Raw genomic sequence first — 23027 nt, 5'->3', positions numbered from 1 at the left:
TGAGTACACAGAGAAAAGGTGGTTGTCTGCGAGTAAGGAAGAGCCTTCACCAGACCTGAGCAGCACCCTGATCTCAGTCTTCCAGCCTCCGGAGCGAAACAATCAATGTCTGTTGTTTACACCACCCAGCCTGTCACCTTGCACTATGGTGGCCCAAGATGACTAATACAGTGACTATTTACTTTCTTCAAGGTGCTTCCAGCTTGGTAAGGGAGATCAATGATTCCACAAATTACAATCCAGCCTGCTGAGAGAGATGTATAAACAAAGCACAGTATAATCCTAGGTGGTGGCTGTGGCTCAGAACGCCAAAGGTGTGCAAGGTTGGCTTCCATGGATTCTAGACAGCTGCTCAAATACATGTGACAAAGGCAACCTCAGGTGCCTCCTCACTGAGCATCATAGCTTCCTCACAGACCTGCATGCTGCCTTCTCCAGAGTGGGTGATGAGAAGAGGTGCAGAGCCCCCAACTTCTGGCTTTTTCTGCCACACCTATAACAAAGAGCTTTTGGCATTTAAAGCAGATATCAGGAAAATTCTGCTTATCTTCTCCCACGAAAGAATCTTGGAAAACTGTGAACCGCTCCCACATTTAAAAGTTGCCATCTATATGTTCTAGTAAAAACTTAAGGTTTTAAAAAATAAACATACAATTTTGTCAATTATGCACCAATAAGGCAGTGGGAAGAAAAAGAAAAACCAGGTCTGGGGCCATAGCTCAGTGGTAGAGCGCTTGCCTCGCATGTGTGAGGCCCTGGGTTGGATCCTCAGAATCACATTAAAAAATAAATAAATAAAAATAAAGATATTGTGTCCATCTACAACTAAACAAATATCAAAAAGAAAAACAAGACAGGTGAAGGAACCACATCATATGATTATATTGATAAATAAAGTAGTAGCAATCAGAAATTAGGAAAGAGGTTCATGTTCCCTCCATGTGTGCACAAAAGGGGTCTCTAGACTCTTGCATATGGAAAATACTCAATAAAAATGTTCATTTTATGAATAAATTTAATAAATGTGTGGAAAAGTTGACTGCCTACAAAAAATTCAATTCTATGGATATTTCTAGAAACCTAGTTTTAAAGGATGTAACTTCTGTTGTATTATCAGTAAATTTTAAATAAAATCATCAAATGACTCTTAAATTTCCAATAGAATCTAAATAACATTTATCAAAAATTTACTATTATTTATTAAAAAACAATTTTACATCAGTCTTTTTTCTTACTGAATTCTAATCTCTTTTCCAGTCTTCATTTCCAGAATTTTAAGTAATGCAATACATCTTTATGTTTGAAAGTCTTTTGCTATTTAGAATTACTAGAAAGTTATGTTCATTATGACAATTGTTAGCAAAACACTTGATCAAAACAATGTTATAAATTTTGATAGTTATTTTATATACATAGTACATTTTTCTTGGGTAGAGCTCTTTCAAAATCTATTGGTGAACACTATCTATTGTTAGAAAAAGATAGAATTTAATTTCAAGTCTATTCCTATTTGGGGGTTTTATAGATGTAAGCACCAAGAAACACTGTTCTTATAAATAGACGGAAATGGAAGTTTATTGTAACAATTTCTGAATTGTGTGGTAAAATATCATAGTAACCTCTCATTAAATATTATTTTAACCACTTTAGATTCTCCAAATTCATTGAAAGCAAAGAATTAGAAATCCCATGAATTGCAAAGAAATGATTATCCAGTTTAGAGTGGATCACCTCCATTTCTGGCAAATGCCATAAGATGATGATTTCACCTTAAATCCTCATTCTAAGGTGAGTGCTAGATTAGGCAGAGAGCATTGCCATGAGTCTGTCACCTAAATGACATCAGATACCAACAATATTTATTTCTTCTCTTTTTTGTTTTACCAAGGGTTGAGCCCAGGGCCTCATGCCAGGGAAATACTCTAGCCCTGAGCTGCATCCCCAGCTCTTTTTAAAATTGTTTTTATTTTGAGACAGGATCTCACCAAGTTGTCCAACCTGTGCTTAAACTTGCAATCCTCCTGCCTCAGCCTCCCAAATAGCTGGGATTACACATGTGCACCACCCCACCCAGCTGCCACCAATATTTCTTACCTATACTCTAGTCTCCAGAAATTCTCCCTCAGGTGCAAGGATCATTGAGTGAAATTAAAGGCTGAAGTGTTGAAGGTCAGAGAAATTAAATGGCTTGCTTAGGTCATGTAATTTTATCTCTGCTACACTACCTCATCCTTATCTCCCCATTCCAGAATACATCTGAATAAACATATTGGCCAAAACATTCCGTTTAAATACCCAAATACCCATGCTTAAGGGAAGAAAAGGAGAGCCATGAAGTCTGGCTGCAAGTTCTTGGTGCCTTACACTGGAGGCCTGTGGGAAAGCATTTCTTCAGTTGTCCCTTCCTTTTGAAGCTTAGAACAACACCATAGTAGAAATATGATGTGAGCCACATAATACATTACTTAAGATTTTTTAGTCACCATAATAAAAAAGTGGAAGCAACTGGTGATATTAACATTTTACATAGTGCAATATTTCCAAATTTTACCATTTCAACATGTAATCAATACAAAAAATAATAAATGTGAAAAAATATGTACACACATATACTGAGTCCTTAAAATACTGTGTGTTTTACACAAACAGTAAATCCCAATTCTGACCAGCTGCATGCAAATTCTCAAGGGACACATTTGACTGGTAGTAGCTCTTTTTTTTTTTGTATCAGGGATTGAACTCAGGAGATTCAACCAGTGAGCCACATCACCAGACCTATTTTGTATTTTATTTAGACACCAGGTCTCCCTGAGTTGCTTAGCACCTTGCCATTGCTGAGGCTGGTTTTGAACTCATGATCCTCCTGTCTCAGCCTCCTGAGCTGCTAGAATTATAGGCATATGTCACCATGCCCAGCTAGTAGCAGCTCTTGAGGCATACACTGTAGGAAGATTTCGGATGGCTGAGAAGTAGGAATATAGTGAACACAAGAAAGAAGTGTTTGGAAAGGAGAATGGGCCTATCCAAGCCCTCTTGCATTTGTGAAGGGTATCTTTTCCTCCCGGCTTCTCTGTACAATGGTATGAAGCAGCCTTGCTATACCCCAGGAGCTGGAGGTGCCCCAGTTTGAAGACCACTATTTTCATTCCATTGTGTATATATGTATCACATTTTCTTTACCCATTCATCTGATGAAGGGCACCTAGAGTTGGTTCCATAGCTTAGCTATTGTGAATTGAGCTACTATAAACATTGATGTGACCGCATTACTATAGTATGCTGATTGTAAGTCTTTGGGGTATATGCCAAGGAGTGGGATAACTGGGTTAAATGGTAGTTCTATTCCAATTTTTCTAAGCAATCTCCATACTGCTTTCCAGAGTGGTTGCACCAATTTCGTTCCCACCAAGCAATGTATGAGTGTACCTTTTCCCCCACATCCTCGCCATCACTTATTGTTATTTGTGTTCTTAATACGAGTCTTTCTGACTGGCATGAGATAGAATCTCAGTGTGGTTCTGATCTGCATTTTGAAAACCATGTTTTGACGTGCATTCTAGCTGCCATAATCTTTGGGAATGATGACACAATGATGAAACCAACATCCTAACCTTCCAAAGTAGATCAGCTAACTATTCTAAAAATCTGGACTGAAACACATGAGACAAATTAGAAGACCCAGAAAGTCCTTGTTACTTTGTCAGAAATATCCTCATATGAGTTTTTAAGGTAAGATTGATAACTTAGTCACAAGTAGAGATTTTTGGAGTAGTAGGCTGATGCTTTCCCTCTGACTGCAATGGAGATAAGATTGGGTTAAATGAGAATTATCAACCTAAATCAACTATTTGAGGAGATGACGATATCCTATAAGTGACACAGGATGTCTTTCATACCTTGATTTTATTAAGAAACTTCTATGATTTGCACCTCCAGCTCTAATGTGCATTATGAACGATGGACTCCCTTTCCAAAGGAACCCATGTTTGTCCTGAAAAGTGAGAATAAGGAAGTGCTTCGTGACACTCTCTGTCTGCTCAGGTGCCATAACAGCGTACCATGGGCTGGACAGCTAAGCAACAGCTATTTATCGTCTCACAGTTCTCACAGCTGATTTCGTTTCTGGTGAGGGCTTTCTTCCAAATGGCTGCCTTGCTCATGTGGCAGAGTATGAACAAGCTCTGCTGATTTCTTCTCTTTTTGTAAGAATGCCAGTCCCATTTTATTGGGGCACCACCTTTATAGCCTCATTTAACTTCCTCACCTCCTCACAGGCCCTTTTCTCCAAATATAGTCACATTGGGGTTTGGGCTTCAACATGAATTTGAGAAGGGAGACACACAATTCAGTCTATAGCAGACACTTAGATACTAGCAGCATAAAATTCCATTTTAGAAGATCTTCAAATACATTCAGACTATTATCTGCCTGAATAATTTCTTTAGGATGAAATTCTGTTTAGCTGGAGGCAAATGAATAGTTTAATATCTTCCAGAACTCCAAAATATATGACTTATAATTGCATCATTCTCTCATCTCCTAAGAATGAAATGGTTTCATTTTCATGATAAAAATAAATTTCATTATGACCTATACTCCTCCCAATAAAAACTCTTGGGGAAAGTTTTTGGGGGTTTCCAGGTAAATTAATACTTCCACAGTGCATACTTTTTTCTTTCTTTTTTTAAAATCCTGGGAATTGAAGCTAGGGGCACTTAACCACTAAGCCACATTCCCAGCCCTTTTTTATTTTTATTTTTAGAGATGGGGTCTTGCTAAGTTGCTTCGGGCCTTACTAAGTTGCTGAGGGTGGCTTTGAACTTGGGATCCTCCTGCTTTAGCCTACCAAGCCACTGGATTTATAGGCATGAACTACCCTACAAGGTATTTTCTTATTGTACTATTTCACCTCTTTTTGTTCCCCTAGGATTTCTTTTGGCCTCAGAAGAGTAAAGGCACAGTTTTTTTTTTTTCTACTTCTAATTGTTTGGTTGATTATTTGGGCAGAGTATGAACAAGCTCTGCTGATTTCTTCTCTTTTTGTAAGAATGCCAGTCCCATTTTATTGGGGCTCCACCTTTATAGCCTCATTTAACTTCCTCACCTCACAGGCCCTTATCTCCAAATATAGTTACGTTGGGGTTTGGGCTTCAACATGAATTTGAGTAGGGAGACACACAATTCAGTCTATAGCAGACACTTAGGTACTAGCGGCATGAAATTCCATTTTAGAAGATAGTTACAGTCATCTGATCCTTGATAAAGGTAGCAAAAACATACACTGGAGAAAGAATAGGCTTCTTAGCAAATGGTGCTAAGCTTGAGCACAGTACATGAACCTATGAAACTAGAATTAATAAACTAAAAAGTACCTTTCTCTGAATACTTTAGAAATTGATGTGTGAAATACACTTGAAATCTATTTTTTAATGCTGTGGTATTGGGAAATTCCATCAGGTATAAATATAGGGTATTTGACTTTACCGTGAAATACAAGTTTATGGTATTGAAAGAGAGGGGCTGTGTATCCTACTTGTATTAAGTTCCTTATAGAGAATTAAAAAATGAAAACACTGTAATGGTTTGTTTCTGAACAGTTATTACAAATAAGGCTGGAATGTTCAACAAAAAGGAATTTAGAGTCTTTCCTACATTAACTATTCTAGGCAATGCCATGGAAGTAGATATACTAGTTCAAAGTGATTACAAATATGTTACCAACTATTTACATATTACGATGCCATCATATTACCTTTAGATCTAATATTTGATTCAAGGAGGAAGCTGTGAACTAACTGGAACTGTCTGTAGTGGTGTTTTTATATAGACTTTTATGTAAGCTTGTAACTTTTTACATTTCTATTTATTCATCTTGACATAAGAATAAGCCCAATTAGGGTTTTTTGTTTTATTTTTTGCTTATGAGTATTTAAAAATTTTTAAAATTCGTTCTAATTAGTTATACATGACGGTACAATGAATTTTGACACATCATACATAAATGGAGTATAACTTCTCTTTCTTCTGGTTGTACTTGATGTAGAATTATACAGGTCGTGTAATCATATATACACATAGGACAATAATGTCCAATTCATTCTACTGTCATTCCTACCTCCCCCACTAAGGTTTTGACTTCCTAAGTTACATAGCTGCTAGGGGTACCAAGCCATCACTGGTTCTGCTCAGCAGCAGACGCAGGCTTTGAATCTCTAGCACTTTTGTCTTCATTTTTTTTTTTGGAGCAATTACTCTTTTCACTTGTCAGTTAAACTGAAAGGACAAGAGGCATATGTACACTTTTCCCAAAAGTAGACTGGAATCTGCAGCTGCTGCCAGGCCACCCACTGTGTGGCTCTTCCTTCCCAGGGTGGAGGGACTTTGAGAAACCAAATAATCTGGCTGTTACTGCCCACCCCTGGCTTTTAAGGGTAGAAAATTCACATTAGGAACTCTTCAGAGAGAGTGCTTGGAACTAGGTTAACAAGAAAGGATGTAAAATTTACATACCTGTAACTAGAGGAAAATGACAGCTTTGTGTCCAAAGGCTGAGGCACCATGTCCTTTGAAAACGTCATCTCACAGTCTCTACTTCCAGGCCCTGTGGCAGCAGAGCTGGCTGCCAAGTTGGGGAAGAAATGAAAAGATTGAGCTGGAAGTACAGATGGGAGAGAAGCAGAAGAGAGACAGAGAGCCCGCCTGCAGGGATGCAGGCTTGGGGCCGAGGTATTGGAGGGGCTGCTTGCCAGCCTCTGAAGAGTCAAGGCCAAAGCCACTGCTTTGTATGAGACAGCAACACTGCACTGCTCAAACACCAGCCACTGGGGATATATTTTTTAACTTTTAAAAAACTTATTCCCCATTAAGGATAACTTTGGGAATTTTAAAGAATCAGTTTCAAATGGTACCACTGTCAATCTTTTGGTGTTAAATGCTCCTCTAGACAGTTCTGCATAGGTTTTTGGTGTGTTTACATAATTGTTATTTTACTGCATATACAACTTTATGTCTCTTTTTTTAATGAATCTTTTGTACTTAACATATATTCATTCTTTTTTCCATGTTAACAGTCTTAAAATGATAAAGAATAGGTTAGTTGTTACATGGGCTTTCTACTCATGACTGACTTTAAGAAACTCTAGTTTTTGGCTCTGGTTTAACATACACAGCTCTCTAATAGTTTAGTTTTCTAATGTCAGTGAAAATGAGCATATTAAGTATGTTAAAAACTCACACCTCTATATTTATTATATATTCTATAAAACACATAGTACAAATTTGATAAGAATATTCACGTATTATGTATATATAAACATACCCACAGTAAAATAGTTGAAAGATGAAATGACATTTAATTTTTAACTCAAGTACAGATAAGAATAATATGGGTGAATATTGTTTGGTTTCCAAGAATTTTGGAAATTCTTGGTTTAACTATTTTTGAAATGGTGATTTGACTTTGATTTTTAAATGTAAAAGGCTTTTTAAAGTATATTTTAGTGGTTCTAATTAGTTATACATGACAGTAGAATGCATTTTGACATATCCTACATAAATGGAATATAACTTCTCATTCATCTGGTTGTATTTTTAAATTTTTTTAGGAGAAAAAGTTTATTTGGGGGCTTATGGTTTCAGAGGTCTCAATCCACAGACAGCAGGCTCCATTCCGTGTAGCTCAAGGTGAGGCAGGACATCATGGCTCACATGATATCAGGAAGCAGAGAGAGAGAGAGAGAGAGAGAGAGAGAGAGAGAGAGAGAGAGAGAGAGACTCCACTGGCCAGATACAAAATGTATACCCCAAAGCCACACCCCCAGTGCCTACCTCCTCCAGCCACACAGTATTAGCCTTCACTTACTACTCAGTTAATCCATTCAGGGGATTAATTCACTGATTGGGTTAAGACTCAAATCCAATAATTTCTCCTCTGAACCTTGCATTATCTCCACATGTGAGTTTTGGGGGGGATTTACATAAAAAAGGAGAAGACCATACAAAGTTTCCATATATTTTGTATCCAATTTCTTCAATTAATCTTTTTTTTTTTTTTTTTTCTACTGGGGAATTAACTCAGGGATTTTTAACGGCTGAACCACATCCCCAGTCCTTTTAGTTTTTGAGACAGGGTCTCAGTAAGTTGCTTAGGGCCTTCCTTGCTAAGTTGCTGGCCTCTAACTTGGGATCTTCTGCCTCAGCCTCAGTCACTGGGGTTACAGGAATGGGCTACCATGCCCAGCTCTCAGTGATATCTTAATTAGTAAGGCACATTTGTTACAATTAATGAACCAGTATCCATACATTATGTTACATTAGTTATAATAATAATTAAAATCTATGGTTTATTCAGATTTCCTTTGTTTAACCTAATGTCCTTTTCTGTTCAGGATACTACTGAACAGAAATATAATAACAACATCATGTTATATTAGTTGTCAGGTCTCTTTAGGCTTCTCTCAGACTTTGTTGTTGATGATCTTGACAATTTTGGAGAGTACTGGTCAGGTATATTACAGGATGTCCCGCTAGTGGAATTGTCTGGTTGTTTTCCTCCATAATTTGTCTGGGTTTAATGGGTTTTGGAAGAAAAAAGCACAGAAGTACAGTTCCATTTTCATCAGATCATTTCATGATTCATCACTGACGTCAGGCCACATGGTGGCTTGGTGCCCGTAGTTAAGCATCCAGTCTTTACCAAAAGCAGAGTAGTTTTCCACAGAGGATGGTGGGGCTTATTTCACTGAGAGAGAAGTCTCCTGAAATTCTGAAGATTTTCCACACTCTGACAAGTAAATATATTACCGAAAAGTCCAGAGTGGTTGCTACTTTCTGCTTACCAGGACTAATCAGCATATCAATGTAACAGACTAATGTGAGGTTCTTTCTAAAGGGAAGGTGAAAGAGGCTGCTATGAGCTAAATTAGGGACCCAGAGTTGAGGGCCTGGGGCTGGGTTGTAGCTCAGCAGTAGAGCTTTCACCTAGCACATGTGAGACCCTGGGTTGGATCCTCTGCACCACATAAAAATAAATAAAATAAAGGGTTTAAAAAAACAAAACAACAACAAAAAAACAAACCCTGGCTATGTTCCAGGTAGCCATGAACTGGGGGAAGTGTCACTCTTCAACCCACTACAAAATCATACTCTTGGACTGGTGTTGTGACTCAGCATTAGAGTGCTCGCCTTGCACGTGTGAGGCGCTAGGTTCAATCCTCAGCATCACATAAAAATAAATAAATAAAATAAAGGTATTATGCCCAACTACAACCAAAAACAAAACAAGAAACAACAATAACAAAATCACTCTTAAAATCTGAAAGAAATATGTGTAGCATATATATGGACATAATACTTTTATTTTTATGTGGGGCTGAGGGTTGAATCCAGTGCCTCACATGTGCTAGGTAAGTGCTCTACCATTGAGCCACAACCCCAGCCCAGTTTTTTGCATTCTTTCCAGTTGGAAGTTCATTCCTTCTGGTTGTTTTTTCCAACAGGTATCGAGGAAAAAAAAACATCTAACAGATAAATAGCTGCATACTCAGTACCAGGAGATGTATTGATTTGTTCTAGCAATAAAATCACGTTTTCAATAAAGTAGTGCACCTGTAGCAATGAGATTGAAATATGAGACTCCAGTGTCATTTTTCCAGGACTTATGTTCCAAATAGACAAGCTGTAAAGGAATGTGGCATCATCATCTCTTCAAGTCTTTGACAATCCAAGAATGTGATATTGCTTTTGGTTTACATATCGCCCAATAAGAATTTATAGTGCTGGTATATTTCTTTTCTAGGGACACAATAATCTATTAGCCAATGACCTCACTCATCCATCTCTATGAGTAAGATGACACTGTTTTGGCTCTGCTGGCCATTACAGTAACCATGCCTACTTTTTGGCAACTAAGTGCCACTCCTTGGTTGCTCCCACTCTGGGACCCCATTATCCCCACCACATTTAGGAATCCCAGTTTGATGGCTACAGTGGCAAATGCAAGATATCATTACAGAGAAAAGTAATCTTAGATATTTTCAAGCATTCTGGGGCTTCCCGAACAAATTTATTTCTCAAAATCAAGGGGAAGTAGGTCCTACATAATAACCAAACACACCCCACCTCCCTAAGCCTTTGGATACTTTCATGTAGTCTTCCTAGGCAGTTCTGGCACTTCTACTTTGTCGTGAAGGCACTTCTGGATGGATGGAGGTCACATGAACAATGGGGTTTTCATTCAGATCCTTTTCACAGTGGGCCCAGTGGGTCCCCAAGCCCATCCCATGGTTATTTTCCCAGTTTGACAAGCATAATAGGAGAAGACACACTCAGCATATAAACACACTGTTAACACTTTTTCTAACCCTTTGAGATGAAACCTCAAACCCGGAATCTCTGCTTGGTGGATCCACATAAATTAACTTGGACTAATACAATTTTATTACCTTTCTACTTTGAGCCTTACATGTTTCCTGGGGTTGCCACAAAAAAAGTACAACAAACTGGGGGGCTGACACAACAGAAATTTATTCTCTCACAGTTTGAGGCTGGAAGTCTGAAATCATATTATTAGGAGGTCCAAGCTTCTTCAGAAGGCTCTTTGGAATAAACCTTCCTTGCCTCTTAGCTTCTAGCAGTTCCCAGCATTCCTTGACTTATAGCTGCATCACTCCATTTTCTGCTCCCTTCTCTACGTGATCTTAATTCCCTCATTCTGTCTACATCATATGACTATGAGGCCTCTAAGGACACTAGTCATTAGATTTAGGGCCCATTCTAATCGAGTATGACCTTAAGTACATCTGCAAAGACCTTATTTCCAAGGAAAATCACATTGTGAGGTTCCAGATAGCCATGAATTGGGGGGGGGGGAGGTGTCACTCTTCAACCCAATACAAAATCACACCCTTAAAATTTGAAAGAAATATGTGTAACATTCTTTTATATGTTCTGAATTTTCTAGCATGCATATTTGTCACTTTTTCAAGTAAAAGTAAAGGAGAAACAACACCCCAGAGTTCTCTGCCCCAAAATGCAAATATTCTTTCCATATAATTTTATCCTGTGACCAACATCTCCCTAAAGTTGTCTCCCAGTCTTGATAGTCTCTGATGATGTCAGGATCAAACTCCTTAATTAACGTAACATGGCTTTTCATGATTTGGTCTTCAGCATCCTTCTTCCTGTTTCATAGTCCAATAAAATTCCCTGCGACTACCGGTTCCGCCCCAGCCTCCGGCAGGTGTCTGAGCTGTCCCTGCCACACCATCCCTCCATGCTCTGGTACTGAGTTCTTGGAATGCCCACGACTGCTACTCTGTTTCTATACTACCTCTCCAGAGATGAAACACTTCACATTTTCACTTCATCTCTGAAATCTGACCTTTGCTTTTATTCTTCTTAAATGAAAATTTCCATATGAAAGAACATAACCCAAGAACACATAGTGCTACCCTTGCGCAACCGTGTCCAGATGAACCAGTTCTCCCTCCCCGCAACCGGCCCCGGAGCCCGCCACCAGCCTGCCCCCACAGCTCAGGCCAAAGCCCGCGGGAGGCCAGGGCGAGCCGCAGCACCTCCCGGTCAGCCCGCAGCTCTGGTCCAGATTCTTCCTCTTCACCCATCACAGGTGCCTCCCTTTTGGACCTAGTGCTCGCAGCCACCGGGAAAATGAACAGCAGCGACTGCACCGTGCGGGGTCAGAGCATGCGCAGGGGCCGGGGCGGTGGCTCAGCTTTCGAATGCGCACGCGCAGAGGCCGCTTCCCCCAGGACGCCCCGCCTCCGGCCGCGCCCCTTCACTAGGGGTCAAAGATCGCGGGGCGGGCCGCCGTGACGCGCGCGGAAGAGAGCCGGGACCTTCGGAAGCGGTCGGTAGTGCAGCGGTGGCGGCTGCGGCGGTGGCTGCCACGGAGGGGCGCCCCGGCAGCTGGGGCTCGGGATCGCTCCGAGCGGCTGAACCCCGTCCGCACCGCCTCCTCCTCCGTCGCTGCGGACGGCCGCATGAGTCGAGGGACCATGCCCCAGCCCGGAGCGTGGTCGGGCGCGAGCTGCGGCGAGACGCCGGCGCGGGAGGGCGGGAAGGCGGCGGCCGGCGGGCAGCCCCGGCCCGCGATGCGGTGCCCGGCCGAGCCGTGAGTGCGCGGGGCGAGGGCCGGGCGGCGGCGGGCCGGGTCCCCTGCGGAGGGCTGGTCTGGGCTCCTTCGGCGTCCTCACCGAGGAGGACACTCGGCCGGTGTCCGAGGACAGCCGTTTCCCGAGGGCCCTTCTCACAACCCTGGGCACCATGGTCTCCCTCCCCGCGCCCGGCCGTGGCATCTGCCCGTCTCTAAAGTTGAGGAAACTCCAGAAATTCGGGGAAACGACCCCAAGAAGCGTCTTATTACCAATTCCCCGTAGCCCTTTCCTCCAGCCCGGCGTGGGGAGGAAGTAAGATCGCCCCCGTCCCAGCCACAGGAAGACAGCAGCGCGACACGTTTGCTCTTGGGAGGCAAGTCGCCGCTTGTCCCACCTGTTGGACAGCCTTTGGACGCAGTCTGACCCCTTGTCGTCTTACCCTGTAACGGCCTGGCTAGTTCTCCTGTCCCTTAAAACAACGCAAGTCAGTGTGGGTCTGAGCAGTTCCCTACCCAACTGTGAGAAAAATGGCAGGGGTATGGACTTGAGGCGCACTTTCTACACTGTAGAGAAGTAGGCCTATTTAAATGCCTTTGAACTTCTGAAAATGACGAAAGCACAGACAACCAATTTGATATTTTTTAATTGGCTGGGAAATTAAATTGTAAAGCATGTTTAAATGCACCTTTAGAGCTCCTGTCTTATTCGCCTACAGAGGGGGTCTTTAGAAGCCTGCTATGTAGATAATGGTATTATAGTAACTCATTTGCATAGTGTTTTACAACGTGCTTTGGAGTGTTGAGCACTCAAGTGTGACGGTAATTATTCATTTAATGGGTTAATGGTCACTGGGAAAGATTTAGGGCAAGAGGTCTCAAACTCCAGAGGTAGGCAAGTAACTTAAGTTAGTACAATTGGCCAGGAATTGTTCTTGGGGACCTGGATAGCTTATGTCTGTTTTGGGGGCTCCAGCCTATATAGTGTTAGATCTTCTGTATCTGAAGAATCCAGATATATTGGCTTTTGAGTGAAATATCCTCATTTTTAAAAGGAGGCACTTTCTGTTTTTTCCTTTTAAATTTCAAACCACTGTAGAGACCCTTGTGGTGAGTTGATGTGGTCTGTAATTATAAGTATTCTGTTTGGGATAAAGTCCTACTCCAGACCCTGCAAAGGCTTAAGTAGGGGCTCTCTCATCTCTGCCCCTTGCCTTGGTAAGTGCTGCTGTTGCAGCAGCTGCCCACCACTAGGCTACCACCACCCTGCTTTCACTTTCCTGCTGCCCTGGGGACCCCCTCCCCCCTCAACCTTTGATGCCTTGCCTCTCAGGTGTTGTACCTCTCAGGTGTTGTTCCTCTCAGTCTTCAACTGAGCAGTGTCACACTCCCTTAGAGATGCAGAAACTTGAAAACAGACCCCTGTTTCCAAAAGTACCCATAATTATTTGGCAGGTTTTCTGATGGATGTGGTTCTCAGAGTCAGCACCTGGGGAAATGGGCCACAGTGGGAAGGAGCTCTTCTCTGAGGAAAAGGTTAGGACACAGATGCCTCTTTCATTTCTCAGTAGACTTAAAGCTGAAAGGAATAATAATAATAATAAAAAACCTAGCATAGGTTTGTCATTATACACATTAAGAAGCAGTTATAGATTCCTTAGGTGCAGCTTGGCATTGTCAGGGCCATGGATCCCTGATGCTTTGGCAGGCATCTACCCCACCTCTTCCTGGCTTCCTTAGCAAAACCATGCAGAGGTACATGATTATAATGACAGCAAGCTTCAGCCCCAATTCCCCCAGAATAGATGTTCTGGTTTGTGTTTTCATTAGCATCTTAATATCTTTTTTTCTCTTTGCTTTTTGTTGCCTTTTATTATCTCATTCCCGTTTAACTCATCACTGGGAGAAATAGGGAGGTGAGTATAACTTTCAGATGTCAACTTTTGAACATCTTAAATTTTTGGACTTTCTATACTGTTTCATCTTTCTGAATCAGCAGTGTGTAGACTTGCATGTAAATTCCTACTTGATAAATAGTTCCAGTGTAAACTTAGCATAGGGCCCTTTTAAAATCTTTTTGGTCATTGGAACCAAGCCTTTTCTTTCCACTCAGATAAGTCAAAGTGTTTGCACTGGGAACTAATAAATATAATAAACTTGCAAATGTTTTGAGATATTCCATGGAATCATTTTTAGCATATTTAGTGAAAAGTAGTTATGAATACAATTCATCTACAGCTGATTTATATATTTAGGATATGACTCTTTGGAGGGTGTGAGAGATGGCTCATTTCCTAGCAGCATAGGTAACTTTTCCCATAAGCTCACTTCATTTCACAAGGGTGAGAGGTGGGCATGTAAACTGCATGAATAAGCTGCTTTCTAAATGTCATTGCAATTTTTCTTTTTCTTTTTTCCTTTTTGAAAATTGACTCTTTTGAGAGCTGTTGGATGGCATCTCCTGGACAACCCCCAAGATGGCTCAGAGGGTACTTTAGGGTTCCATTTGAAGAGGTCTTCAATAGTCTCTTAGACCATTAATGGACTTTCTGGAAGTTCCTACTGCTCTCATTAGCCAGGTCTCTGTTCTTTCTCCTGCTTATCCCACCACCAACATTTGATTCTTGTGTCTGCCTCTTGCTCTTAGCTCAGGTAAGCCACACTGTGGTTCTTGAGAACATGGTTGATATCCAGACCAGAAATGTTTAGGGAATTGAGAACAGAGACTACTCCATGTCCCTTCTTAAGTTGTGTGAGGGTGGGACAGGGTTCGAATCAGGGATTCATGGGCTGGCTATGTTGAGAAGCATACTGTCTGTGAAGCCCTATGAAATCGAAGGCAAAATTTGTGAATATTTCTGGCCCAAGGTTTCAGTTACAACTAGATTCTTAAAGGGGCTGTGAGCTCTGCTTCCCCACTACCAAGTATTAAACCGTTGGTCTGTTTTCTCCTTTCACCTTGTGTGGGTGGAATGAGGTAAGTGTGGTAGGGTAACAACTATCACCTCTCACTCCCTCCACCTAATGAAGAGTCTGCTTTAGGGATCAGAGCTAGGATGTCTCTAAGAATCAAAACTCATTGTTGAGGGTGGCTGCTTTGTCCTCATATGCCTTTGGAAGTCACACAGGACAGCTTGAGCCTGTCATGGGAAGTCCACTTGCAGAAGAGGGGTGGAATTTTGGCCTGGGTGCTGGTACTTCCCTGTATTTGATGTGATGGTCACCCTTTTCTGCAACCACTAAGTGGTGAAAAAAGGTTGGTTTAAGTGGCCTTTGCTTCTCCTGTGCCTGTGTGGGAAGGTATGTCACATTGGTTGGCTATGTTTCACTACCTGACCCTTTAGTCTAGGACAGGCCAAGTTAATGCAGGACTGGAATTCAGAGGGCTGAACAAAGCTAAACTCAGTTCTTTTAGATAACCAAGGCATCTTGATGCAAAGGTTCATACTGGTGAGTGATTAGGATTCTGTCTTAGTAGCTTTGTGTAGACTTTAGAGTTGTTTTCATGTTACATGTTTACTTGAATCAAATTGAAAAATTGGCTCTACAGGATTGTCTTTTGCTTCACTGAGCTCTGCTTTTAATTTGCAGGTTTTCTTGGAAATAGTATAATTTTGACTTTATAATAGTGAGCATTATAAAATAAGTCTTCAAAAGTTTGTGTGGTGGTCTTTGAACAGAGCAAGAGCAGTTATAATTTAGTATGCATTGCCATGTAGCTTACTCAATTTGGTATATTGCCTTAATAGTAAGAATAAGATATTTAGCTTACTAGAAAATTTGCAAATTCTGTTTAATGGGAACTTTAAAAAATATAATGTCATGATGCTATACTCAGAATTTTCTAACTAGGAATTATTAGTATTTGGTTTTAAAATTTAATCTAACAATGTAATTGTGACTTGCAAGCCAGGAAATTCGGGTCATCTAAGACTTTATTTTACTTTCCTCTACCACTTTTCCAACTATGTTTTCTAAAAGAAAACTTTTTGTTGTGATCATCTGAATCTTTAGGCTTCATTGGCCTCTTTTCTGCCATGGTGGATACCTCCCCACCCCCACCCCAATACTTATGCAAAAAAAAAAAAAAAAATCTGCCAGATTTCTGAAACTGTTTAGCATTTATGAATTTATCTTGTTGTATCCCCTTTCCTTTCATTGCTTCACTGTCTTTCCTTCCTATAACACAAATTCAAACTAAACCTCTATTTCAGATTTCCAGCTTTAAATATAATTTTATTTTGCCATTATTTTCAGCTTTAATATTTTGATACTTAAATTAAAGCAAAAGTTTGAATTAAGTATTTTTAAAATTAGTTTTATCTTCCATTCTTGTTAGCCTTATATTAGATGGGTAATTACTTCATTATGGCTGTTGAATTCCTTCCTTTCTGTTGATTGGATTTTATTACTTGAATTTAAAAGTTATCCTTTTTTGCTGGGCATGATAGGGCACACCTGTAATCCCAGTGGCTTGGGAACCTGGGGCAGGAAGATCACAAGTTCAAATCCAGCCTCAGCAGTTTAGTGAGGCCCTAATCAACTTAATGAAACCCTGTCTCAAAATAAAACATGAAAAGGGCTGGGGATGTGGTTCAGTGGTTAGGCACCCCCGGATTCAATTCCTGATACCAAAAACAACAATAACAAAAAAACCTTATTTTTTCTCCAAGGAGATAAAACTTTGGGATTTTTTAAAGACTATATTACAATTTCCATACTGTTTGGTGACCAAGGAAGTTAGCTATATTCCTACACAGGCTCTGAGTTAAATCCAGTTGTGGCTAAAATAATTTGCATGTACTCTGGGCCTTGTATTCATCAGTTTTTGATTTGCTTCTTTTGAATACTGTGTCCCGAATCACTGCTTTTTGTTTCTAAAAATCTCCCTTTCTGTACTGTCTTCTCTTTGCATTTAGTTATCCTGTTCTGTTTCCTTTCATTTTCTTCCTGTTGGCCTTTGTAGGAATTGTTGGGGTGTACAGTAAGGTGCTTGTTTAGAAAATCTCCTCTGGGCACTGATGTCTGATTACATTTTTTGTTATTTTGTAGATTAAAAAGGAGGAGGACCAAAGCAGAGCCAGATGTGCATGCAGATTAGCCACAGAACTTGTTTGAAGTCTGTAGAAGGAAGACCTAGAAGAGGAATCATGTTGATTTTATAGCTCTCCTCTAGTCTTTCATTTTGAAGATGAGAAAATTAGGGCAAGATTGGGGAAGTGCCTTCCCCGAAGACATATTTCTGATAATGATATTTAGAAAGTGATTCACTTAAATGATTTTTCCAGAGGATCAGAGTTTCTCTTTTATCAGAGTTTCTCTGATACAACTAGCAAGGAGGCAGAAAAATGTTAAATTTTCAAGAAAAGAATGAACACGATTGGTCATTTTTGTGTTTTAGATCTTGTGAATCAGGTTTCTGTTTGCTTTTAACTCTGGCATAGGCTCCAGAAGTGATGTTACATTTTTCTCTTGAAATCTCACTGGAGTCAGAATACAAGGAAAGTACCCTTTCCATAATATTTGTTCCCTCACCCTCAAAACCTTAAATAACACACACATACACACATTTATTTGGAGAGGAAAAAAATGGAATAAAGAAATGATCATTGGGCAAATTGCTTATTAATATTCTGCACCAGTGAATGTATGAGAATTAATAAGAATAGCTAACTTTTTTGAGTACTAATTATTTTACATGTTTTTACTCCTCACAATAGTCCTTTGAAGTGAATTCTCTTACTATCCTTTTTTATAGGAGGTTAAACTTGGACAGTAAGAGGTGAAGTTACCACAGTAATCACTGTACATACGGATGGAGTGAAGGGCGGTTAAACTTGTGACAGTCTGATTCCTAGGTCCCCACTCCATCCATTGCTCTCTGCAGAAGGCTTACATGGCTAAGAGGCAGGTCAGGAGTATGAATTGTTCAAGAAGAGAGAACCCCTGGAGCAGATCATAGGTTTAAAAGTGCAGGGTGCAGGCTGAGGTTGTGGCTCAGTGGCAGAGTGCTTGCCTAGATTGTGTGAGGCACTGGGGTTGATTCTCAGCACCACATACAAATAAATAAAAAATAAAGGTCCATCAACAACTATTAAAAAAAAAAAGTGCAGGAAAGTTGCAGGTGTTGGTCAAGTGTTTGGAGTGAAGGGAGCATAGTGCCTAGTAGGGTAATGGAGTCCAGGCTAGAATAGAGTGGAGGATGAAGTGCGGATTTTGACATTGTCCCCCCAGTGTTTGAGAACCATTGAATGATTTCAGCAGAGGCAGTTAGACTCCCACTTCTGTCCACCTCTCCTAGCATTTCTTCTTTCTCTCTCTGGCCCTCTTTTCCCCTCAGCTGTTCTAGGTGGTCAGGGCATCTTAGTCATTCACTTACATTTTTTAGCCTGCTACAGCCTCCTTCCTGCCTTTCATTGTGCCTGGAATGCTGCCTGCCACCGGCTTGTGTGGGGATGGCATGTTCTATGGTTGTGAGGAAGTTGGGCGGTCTGAGTGTTCCTTATGTGAGTGTCAGCCAGTCTCCTTGTTTTTAGCTTAGTGTGTTCTCCATACCCTCAGAAGGACTTTAGGGACTCCAGTTTCAGAGTTTTTCTGGGGTTCTGTCCTGTTTACTAGCTTGCTTTCCACAGATATCCCTCCACCAGCCTTGGGCTTCCTTGCCAGGGTCACTTACCAATCTGCTTTTCAACACTTTGGTCTTTCACATGTCTTCTGCTTTCAGCAAAGATGGGGTTGGTGTTTCTATATCCTTTGTCCTTTTGGGTGTTCAGCTGAGAATCTTGAGGGAGATAGCGGACATCAAACCAGGGGTCTTCATTTTTCTATTATGTTCTTCATTTTTTCTAGTACCTAGTGGAATTATGTCCCTTTCTAGTACTTAGTAGATTCTTTTAGTTTACCATAGAGACTAGAGACACTTCAGGAAGCTGTTATGTGAGTAAAAAGTCCATAGTAGAAATAGTAAAATGAAAGCATGTCGAACACTACAGAACGTAGGTGGCTGTTTGAATGTGGGAGTTAGGGAGCAGGAGGAACCTTAAGGGGGATTGTTAGCTTTGAAGATTTGTAATTGATGTTCTCCTATCACTAGTTTTAGAGTAGCTATTGTTATATTTGCTTGTGACATGTTACAAAGGTTGGTAATTCGCCTGCATGCTTATATTAGCACTCTTCCCATCCTAAGAACTTGAGAGAATCATTTTGAAAGCTTCACTGATAAGATGCATGCTAAGATGCCTAGATGTACATCTGAGACATTAATAGACATTAATTGAAATGGCCTTAGGACCATGTTGCTGGTGAGTGATGTACATTATAAGAAATTCTGAAGTAGAAGACAGTGGTGAGATAGAAACATGAGCATCTAAGATATAGAACCCATATTTGATCAGATTGCTACTATGTAATGTGAGAAGAGTTAAGCTTTTAGTGTCCCATGCATTTTGTAAGCAGCTGTAGGTTGTGATACATCAGAATACATCAGTGCAACAAGTGTTTTGAAAATGTCTACTTTGGTGTGATTTCAGCGAGGAGGACATGTACCGTGCTGCAGATGAAATAGAGAAGGAGAAAGAATTGCTTATACATGAAAGAGGGGCATCAGGTATGTTTGGAATTGTTTTATTTATTAGAGTCCTTACTGTTTATACTAGAACATGCAGTTAAATTGGTATAGCCATATTCATAAAATCTGGACATGCACTTCCTAGGAAGTATTCTTACAAGTATGGTCTTACGTACACTGATTATTGTTGAGGTATGTATGTTTAGGGAAGACTGTTTCCTGAGGTTTCAAAATTTCAATGCACGTATTCTCTCTGCATTCTTTACATTCATGTCATTTTTTTGTTCCTGTAGAGGATTATTTTAATCTCCTGAAACTACCTTCTCTTTTTTATTTCATTACATTACTAGGAGAGTTTGACTTTGAAATGGATTTTTCATTTCTAGTTGAAGCTAGCTGTGCACATCTTTGCATGCAGATGGCCATGTAAATCTGACTGACTAAAAAGAATGGTTACTGAATAAATAGTGCTAACTCTCTTGTTTTGTGATTTCACATCATCCATGCTTCTTATCTATCAGGCCTGCTCTTTTAACCTTCACTAGGGCCCTTTCCAAGGGAGAGATGCTTCTCCTAGCCCCTTTCACTGGTCCATGGAGACTTGGCCTGCAGGGCTGTAAGTGAAGTAGATCCTGTGCCAGCAGGCCTCATACAGAAGCCAAGTGGGGATACTCCTCAGATAATTCACAAGTGACATTTTCTCTTTCATTACCTGTGCAATTCAGGTGTTCTATTGGTTTGTTTTGAGAACTGGCTTCTGCTTATTTTATGGTTAACAAAGCATTATCATTGTAATTAGGAACAAATGATACACAGTAGGGTTATTTTAAAATTGTTGAATTATAATTATCCATAATGGGATTTGATGTTACATATTTTTACATGCACTCAATATAATTTGGTCATATGGTTCCCTAGTATCTCTTTTTTTCCCTCTCTTTCTCCTCTTCCCTGGTTCTTTTCCCTACTATACTGGTTTTCCTTCTGTTTTCATGAGAACCCCTCCCCCTTTTCCTATTTGTTTCTCTCTAGCTTCCAAATATGAGAGAAAACATGGATTCTTGACTTTCTGAGTTTGGCTTAGTTTGGTGTCAAGTTTGCATTTTCCTGAAAATGACATAATTTCATTCTTCTTTATGGCTGAGTAAAATTCCATTGTGTATATATACCACATTTTTTTTATTCATTCATCTGTTAATGGACACCTAAGATGGTTCCTTAATTTGCCTATTGTGAATTGTGCGTCTATAAACATGAGTATGCATGTATCGCTCTAGTATGCTGATTTCCATTTTTTTTTTTTTAGGATAAATATCAAGGAGTGGTACAGCTGAGTCATGATGGTTTCATGATTCCAGTCCTAGTCTTTTGAGAACCTCCATGCTGATTTCCATGGTGGCTGTACTTATTTATAATCTTACCAATAATATAAAAGTGTTCCTTTTCCATTACATTCTCCCCAGCACTTATTGCTTGTATTATTTGTGTGTGTGTGTTTGTGTTTTGTGGTGCTGGGGATTGAATCCAGGGGTCCTGTACCTCTAAGCTACATTTTTCCCTTTTTAAAAATTATATATTTCGGACAGGGTTTTGCTAAGTTGCTGAGGTTGGCCTCTAATTTGCATCCTTATCCCTCAGCCCCCCCTAGTCACTGGGACTATGCTGATGTTTGTGTTCTTTGTGACTACAATTCTAACTGGAAAGAGATGATATGTCAGTGTACTTTTGATTTGCATTTTCCTAATGGCTAGATGTTGAACATTTTTTTCATGTATTTGTTGACTGTTTCTTCTTTTAAGAAGTATATAGTTAGTTAATTTGCCCACCTATTGATTGGATTTTTTTTTTTTTTTAATGATGCTGTTTGAGTTCTTTATATATTCTGGATAAAATCCTCAGAAGAATAGCTGGCAAAGACCTTCTCACATTCTGTAGGTTCTCTGTTGACTCTCTCTCTCCTTTTTTTTTTTTAATTTTTTTTGGTTGTTGATAGACCTTTATTTTATTTATTTGTATGTGGGCAGAGAATTGAACCCAGTACCTCATACATGCCAGGCGAATGCGCTACCGCTGAGCCCCAGCCCCAGCCCCTCCGTTGACACTCTTAATTGTTCCTTTTACTGTGCAGAAGCTTTAATTTGATGCCATCCCATATATTAATTCTTGGTATTATTTTCTGAGCTTTAGAAGTGTTATTGAGGAAGTCATTGCCTGTACCTGTGTGTTGTTGTGTTGACCCTGCATTTTCTTCTAGCAGTTGCATAGTTTCTGTTCTAATTCTTAGGCATTTGACCCACTTTGAGTTGACTTTTGTGCAGGGTGAGAGATGGGGATCACGTCTCATTCTTCTACATGTGGATAACCAGTTTTCCCAGCATCATTTGTTAAAAAGGCTGTCTTTTTTACTGACATATGCTTTTGGTGCCTTTGTCAAGCATTCTGTGACTCTATCTGTGTGGGTTTGTCTCTGTGTCTTCTATTCTGTACCATTGGTCTGTATATCTGTTTTTAATGTCAGTACCATGCAGTTTTTGTTACTATAGCTCTGTAGTATAATTTGAATTTGGGGATTGTGATGCCTTCAGCAATTTTTTTTTTTTGCTTAGAATTGCTTTGGCTGTTTGGGGTCTTTTATTCTTCCAAATGAATTTTAGGACTGTTTTTTATAGTTCAGTGAAGAACATCATTGGTATTTTGATGGGGATTGCACTGAATCTAAATATTGCTTTTGGTAATATGACCATTTAAATAGTATTTATTCTGCCTATCCATGAACATGGGAGGTTTTCCCATCTCCCAGTGTTTTCTTCACTTTCTTTCTATAGAGCTCTATAATTTTTATTGTAGAGATATTTTACCTCCTTGGTTAGATTTATTTTAATTATTTTATTTTGTTTTGAGACTGTACACAGTAGGGTTTTTGATAATTTCTGAGTCTTCCTCCTAAGAAGTTGGTGACTCTTCCCTGTAGTCAAAGGAGATGTTTTTTGAAGTGGTCCTGACTTGTTCTTGGTACTCATAAGACTTCAGAGGATGGATGCAGAGTCCTTTTAGCCATATTTTTAAGGAAGATGCATATTCAGCTAGTGTTTTCTCTTCCCCTTTCCACGTTCTTTCTGTTATTGTTCTCCACACAGTCATTCAAGCTTTTTAGTGGGTCTTGTAACTTCCAGCTTTAGTCTGGGAGTAAAATGGATCCCTTTATACTCCTTGCATCTCAGTTCTTCGGAGTTCATTGCCCTTCCTGAAATAACATCCTTCTGTAGTGCTTCCTCTCCTGAAGCAAAGCCCAGACTGAGCCAGAAAGTTTTCTTATCCTCTCCTTTTCTGTTGAAAACTCTTCACCTGGTA

The 23027-nt window shown here is 40.0% G+C and overlaps 1 protein-coding gene across 3 annotated transcripts in view; it reads left to right on the top strand.

Moving 5' to 3' along the window:
• The first annotated feature begins 11850 nt into the window (after positions 1-11850).
• Otulin (OTU deubiquitinase with linear linkage specificity) overlaps positions 11851-23027 on the top strand; it is a 31477-nt gene continuing 20300 nt past the window's right edge. Inside the window, exons 1-2 of one of the 3 annotated variants that reach the window (XM_058570738.1) lie at positions 11851-12130; positions 19639-19715. In XM_058570738.1, the coding sequence (XP_058426721.1) occupies positions 12000-12130; positions 19639-19715 (208 nt within the window). In that variant the 5' untranslated portion in view covers positions 11851-11999. Of the gene's footprint in view, positions 12131-12192; positions 14026-19638; positions 19716-23027 lie in introns of those variants that run through there. The other 2 variants (XM_046468282.2, XM_058570739.1) reach the window with 2 other exon arrangements.

Source organism: Marmota monax, unplaced genomic scaffold, assembly GCF_021218885.2.
Source record: "Marmota monax isolate L192 unplaced genomic scaffold, Marmota_monax_Labrador192_F-V1.1 WCK01_AAM20220418_F8-fsc00120, whole genome shotgun sequence".
NCBI classification, from domain to species: Eukaryota; Metazoa; Chordata; class Mammalia; order Rodentia; family Sciuridae; genus Marmota; species Marmota monax.
This window is presented reverse-complemented; position numbering and strand designations above follow the sequence as displayed.